Below are 6,000 nucleotides of genomic sequence, written 5' to 3'. Positions count from 1 at the left end.
CTGCCTGCAGAATTTGAGGCTCCCTGTGGCTTCCTTTTCTCCATTCTGTTGCCTTGAAAGCCCTTAACGTCTTTTGTCATCCGTTCCATCTGGTGACGCTGTTACAAGCTCTGGGCCTCCGCTCTCTAATCAGGCTGTGCCCTGAAACCTGGGTTAACCCTCAGCCAGGAGATGAGAGGAGGCTGCAGTGCCTGATGCTCCCTCCTCACCAGGGCCCCAGTCCTCTAGATCCCAGCTGCCTCAGCTGCCCTCCAGAGCTCCGTAGACAACTTTTTAAATCACGGTTGACACGGGAGAGAGGTCAGATAAGTTTCTCTTTGGAGCCACAGGTGGAAGTCTGCTTAGAATATATTTTTTAATATCCTTCAAATTTGTAAACTCTACTTCAACTTAAGGAGTTAATGTTTTAATGATCTTGGAAGTTCATTTGTGTGGAACAGCTTGTCTCCAAACAATTAAAAGTCAGAGTTAAATCAAATATCTAATTAAGTCTTCTCCAAAGCAGAATTTAAGTGTTGTAAAATGATTATAAACAAAATGTTCTTAACATGTTTTAGAGAAGCAAATACCACATAAAGTTAAGTTCAAAGACAGGTCCTTTGAGGTGGGTCTTGCAGGAAGTTTGCTGCAGAGACACATGGTGTTCACATCTGTGAAGTGGGGCATGCTTCTGCAGGCTCAGATGCGCCGTGGCTGTGCTGTCCACATTTATCCCAAAGCCCTGTTTCTAGGACTCTGCTCTAAGGCGCGAAGTCAGAAATAAAGGGCAATATTGGTACCCAAAAATGTGTACCGTAATGCAAAGCAGAAACCATCTTAAATACACAAGGAATACTTAAATTGTTCAGTTCAGTTCAGTTCAGTCGCTCAGTGGTGTCTGACTCTTTGCAACCCCATGAACTGCAGCACGCCAGGCCTCCCTGTCCATCACCAACTGCTGGAATCTACCTAAACTCTTGTCTATTGCGTTGGTAATGCCATCCAACCACCTCATCCTCTGTGGTCCCCTTCTCCTCCCGCTTTCAATCTTTCCCAGCATCAGAGTCTTTTCTGAGTCAGTTCTTTGTATCAGGTGGCCAAAGGATTGGAGCATCAGCTTCAACATCGGTCCTTCCAATGAACACCCAAGACTGATTTCCTTTAGGATGGACTGGTTGGATCTCCTTGCAGTCCAAGGGACTCTCAAGAGTCTTCAACATTGTTCACTTCCATAAAAAAGAAGCTTAAAGATTAAAGCCACACAGGCATCTGTCGAAGTGTTTAACTCTCCATCTCCTCCCTCTTCCCATGACCCCCATTCCCCCGCCCCATCCTCCCCTTCGCCCTCCTCGCCCCCCCCCCCCCCCCCACGCCCCCCCCCACCTCCCCTTGGCAGGAAGCTGCACTGCACCCGGAACTACATCCACCTGAACCTGTTCCTGTCCTTCATCCTGCGGGCCGTCTCGGTGCTGGTCAAGGACGACGTGCTGTACTCCAGCTCCGGGACGCTGCACTGCCCAGACTTGCCATCCTCCTGGGTAAGGCTGTATGGGCTGGGCCCTCTAGGTGGCCTTGTTTACTCCCGCCCGCCACCAACCTCCGTCTGGGATGCGGTCCAGAGCTGGCTTCACCAAGGCCCCGGTCAAGGTGGGGTGGGGTCCGGCCTGCGCTCAAAGCATCTCAGGGCGGCAGATGCCGCGAGTGGGGGCACAGGCGCTGCCTACTGGGAGGTCACGGCCTGAGCGCTGACGCGGACAAAACCAGACTTGCTCGAGGGCACCGCCGGAGGGACCAGGAGCAGCTGGGGGCTGGTTGGGCACGTGCGACACCATTTTCTCCCTCGTGTCTGGGATTCCGAGCGGTGGATGCTTCCAGCTGGCAGGACGGGTACCACCTGGGGGAGCGTGGCCCTGGCACCTGCCCGGGACACAGTGCGGTGCACGGGCCGCACAGGGATCGCCCGGACTGGTAGTCTGTGCGGTGCAGGCGGGGCATGCGGTGGGCTTAGTGGGCTTTAGGAGGAAGCTCAGTTTGGTGCGTTCATGGAGCATGCCGAGTCCAGTGCTTCCCTCCTCCGGGGTTCTTCATGTCACCCGGTCAGATCAGCTCTTCCACACGGAGCCAGAGCCGGCTTTCCACCGGCATCGGGCATGGATGGACCCACCTGCTGACTCCATTCCTCTGGACTGAAGAGCTCTGAATCAGGGTCTTTCTAAGACAGTAAAGCTTTTACCACACTGTAGAGCAGCTGCTTCCCGGCCCGCAGGTTAATATACGCTGGGGACAGTCCCTCCGCAAGGCGTGTGGACTGACTGCAACAGTAAAATCAGCAGCACGGCGCTCCACCCGGACGTCCCAGCCCAGGTGGAAGGGGAGCCCTGGGCTCTCGTCCCGGGATGGAGTCTCCTCTGCACAGATGGGGGTCCCCCAGAGGCCAGGACCTGGGAGACCCAGTTCTCCTCCCGCTGAGAAATCTTCTGCTGCTTCTCTGCCTTACTCAGAACTCTGCTCCAAGGAGCCCTCCTTACTTAGCTCCTCCTTCATTAAAGGATGTAGTGACCCTGATGGACCCATGGACACCAAGCCCTTGACCTGAGCAGTATGCTGTCCTGCTGTGTAGACAGAGGACTTGGCCGGCTCCAGGCTGAGGGAGGTGGGGGTGGAGGGATGGGAACTTGGATGTCCCTGCCCCGAATCCCACCTGCCTGGAGCATTAGGGGCAAACTCAGAGGTCTGAAACATCTGAACAGGGGTACTCCCAGAGAGGAGGGCAGGAGGTTGGGCTGGGGGCCTGACTTTGCTGAGGGTCCTGGGCTCCACAGCCCAGGATAGAATAGAGGGGCAGAGAGGGGAGAGGGAGCAGGAGGAAGGGAAGTAAGCAGAGCCTGTCAACACACACAGGTACACCTGTGCAGGCAGACACACAGCAGTGTGTGCTCACATATGTGCAGACACGCAGCCATGTGTGTGCTCAGAGATGTGCATGCAGACACACAGCAGTGTGTGCTCACACACGTGCATGCAGACACATAGCCACGTGTGCCCACACCCAGGCACACACACACTCTTCACATTCTGTCCTATCAAGAAAGCTTGGCTCCAACCCTGGAAGGACAGCTCTGGAGACAGGGGCCGTGGGTGGTGCTGGGGGCCCACATGCTCGAGTGCGGAGCAGCTGGCACACAAGACACCGGAAACCACAAAGGTGGCGTGGCCGTGGCCGTGGCCCTCACCTCTGCTGCTCACTGAGCAGTGAGGGCTCTGGGCTTCAGGCCCGCAGAGGTGACAAAGCCGCCTTCCCCAGCCCTGCAGCCATCACTTCCACCGTTTAAGTAAGATCTCCTGTTTGCTTGCTCTTAGCACCTGTGGACGCTGTAAGTCTCCCCAGCACCGTAGGGAGTTGCTTATGTCCCCATAGGGCCTGAGAGGCAAGCGTTCCCAAGTGTGACCCCGGATTGTGCCTTGGACAGTCATGGACGTGGGTGCAGTTTTCTCGTCCTTTGCAAGGGGTTGGCCGTCAAAGAAGCCAGCTTTACTGGCTCATAAAGCGGACCTGGAGACAGAACCCGGCTTCCTTCCCTACCAAGGCCAGCCCCCACACACACGGGCGCCTCCCTGTCTGCACTCCTTGGCTTGGGTTTCATCCAAACCGTGGAAACTGGCTGCAGTCTGGAGTAAAGAAGCAACCCGAGGGCCACTCGAAGCTGACCTTCAGCAGGACCTCCTGCAGACCCTGGGGCTCAGCGCCCTGCACGCCTGGCTGCCGTGGGTGGTAGAGGCTCCCAGACGGCACAGGACTGGCCAAGGACCCGCTGGGAACCAAGCAGGGTGCAGTCCTGGCCGCTGGCCTCTCAGCCTTCCCACGACTGAAGGTCAGCAGACAGCCCCTCACCCCAGAGCCTCTGCCCTTGGAGTGTGTTGATGGCGTATGAACTGCAGTGAAGCAGTGCAGACATGGCATTTTAAACCTTTTACTAAGAAGAAGGAATTGGAATCATGTTAAACACACTTTGTCTTTTTTCCTCCTTCAACAGTGTATCTTGGAAACTCTCTGAGTCTATCAGGGTCCCAGGGTCTCTTACTTTGAATCTGGAAGGTGTGACGTAGTCTGTGCGACCATCCCGCCAGTAACAGACACACCTTGGTTTCTATTTCTGCCACCACTCGGTCAGGGGGGACTGGAGAGAGACTGGAGGCAGTGAAGGGCACATGTGTTTAAGTTGTAACAAGCAGAGCTGGTCGCCGTGGGCGCCCCGTGTGCAGGATGCCCCTGCCCCAGCCAGCAGGGCTCACCGTGGGCCCCTCCACCCTCGGGCGTGGGCTCCCTCTCCCCGACACCCAGACCCGCCTCTGTCAGTGTTCCAGCGAGGGGCGCCAGTCGCAGGGTCTCATCGATGGGTTTTAACGTGCTTCTTTCCACTTACCGGGCCCAGCCCTGGTGTCCTCCACATGCCGGACCCCCGCCCCACACTCGGCATTGGTAAAACTTAACCGCCTTAGAAAGAAACAGAGCAAGAGAAACCTAGTGCCAGGCACCGGGAGCGGGCGGCCGGGAGATGTGGAGCCGCGCCTGCCTGAAGGGCTGCCGCGCGTTTCCTGCCTGCCCGCCAGGGGCACGTGTGCGGGTCCATCCGCACGTCGTTAGTCCACAAGTGTGTATCTGGGCTGCAGGCTGTAAAGACACAGAATAATAAAATAAAAGTGCTGGGGGGGTGTTTTCAGTGCGTTTGTATGAGCTTAGTGATCTAAAGCCTAAATTTCCCCTTTCTAAACACCTGAGGAAATATTTTGTTTGGTGGTTTCTCTTGTGTTTTCCTTTACTTCTCGTCTCTTGTTAAGAGTACACAGTGAGGAGGGAGAGAGGAGGGAAGTGGGAGTGAGCGGAGGGTTAGTGGGGACGAGGCGGCAGGAGGAGAGGGGCCGGGCCCCATGCGGTCACTCAAGGTGACCGTCCCCTCGGGCGTGGTGTGCGTCTGCCCGGCCGGTGTCGCCCTCCGCAGGTTGCGGGCCTCGCCGGACGCGCACACGCACACGCTCGCGCCTCCGGGAGGCACCTCCGCGCTCCTTGCACAGCAGGGACCCGGAGCCGGGCCTGTGATGGCGCGCGCTCACGCGGCCCCTCCCCGTGCAGGTGGGCTGCAAGCTGAGCCTGGTCTTCTTCCAGTACTGCATCATGGCCAACTTCTACTGGCTGCTGGTGGAGGGGCTCTACCTCCACACCCTGCTCGTGGTCATCTTCGCCCCCGGCCGGTGCTTCCGGGCCTACCTCCTGATCGGATGGGGTAAGGACTCCCCCTGCCTGCCAGGTGCCCCTGGCTTGGACCTACCCACGGAGACGCTCTCCGCTCAGAAAAACCCTGGGCTGCCCCTGGAGGAAGAGTCAACACCTTAATGTTTTGGGAGCCAGAAAGTGAAAGTGAAAGTTGCTCAGTCATGTGCGACTCATTGCAACCCCATGGACTACACAGTCCATGGAATTCTAAGTATTCTTACTGGAGTGGGTAGCCTTTCCCTTCTCCAGGGTATCTTGCTGACCCAGGGATTGAACCCAGGTATCCCACATTGCAGGAGGATTCTTTACCAGCTGAGCCACCAGGGAAGCCCTACAACCTGGTTTAAAACCACTGTGACTCTCATTCCTGGGGTGAACCCCAACCGAGGCAGGGGGTGGGGGGAACCAGAAAGAAGGGGCCTGGGAGAAGGAGCAGGGAGACTGTCCCCAGCGAGGTCCCCCTAACGTGCTCATCAGTGGGGCTCTGCCTAAGCTGGAATCGGAAAGGGGTGAAGCTGCGGGCCCCACCTTCACCGTGAGGAGTACCCCTTCAGGTCTCTGCCAAGTCAGGACACAGCCTCTCCAGCACGTTGGTACCAACATCCAGAAACACATGTGTTTCAGGCCTGTGAAGCCTTCAAACACATGTTTAATTATCTTCACTGCTTAGTAAGGCGTGAGGGTAAGCCTGTGTGTATTTATGAAGCTGCCGCCACCACCACCAAGTCACTTCAGTCATGTCCAACTCT

At 56.8% G+C, this 6,000-nt stretch overlaps 1 protein-coding gene across 1 annotated transcript in view; it reads left to right on the top strand.

Moving 5' to 3' along the window:
* VIPR2 (vasoactive intestinal peptide receptor 2) overlaps positions 1–6,000 on the top strand; it is a gene marked incomplete in the record, with an annotated part of 50,682 nt that overhangs the window by 36,609 nt on the left and 8,073 nt on the right. Inside the window, 2 exon segments of the mRNA XM_045166512.1 lie at positions 1,376–1,517; positions 5,111–5,261. Coding sequence (XP_045022447.1) covers positions 1,376–1,517; positions 5,111–5,261 — 293 coding nt within the window.

This window comes from Bubalus bubalis, chromosome 8 (assembly GCF_019923935.1).
Source record: "Bubalus bubalis isolate 160015118507 breed Murrah chromosome 8, NDDB_SH_1, whole genome shotgun sequence".
In the NCBI taxonomy this organism is placed as follows: Eukaryota; Metazoa; Chordata; class Mammalia; order Artiodactyla; family Bovidae; genus Bubalus; species Bubalus bubalis.
Note: the sequence above shows the minus strand (reverse complement) of the source record. Positions and strands in the feature narration are given on the sequence as shown.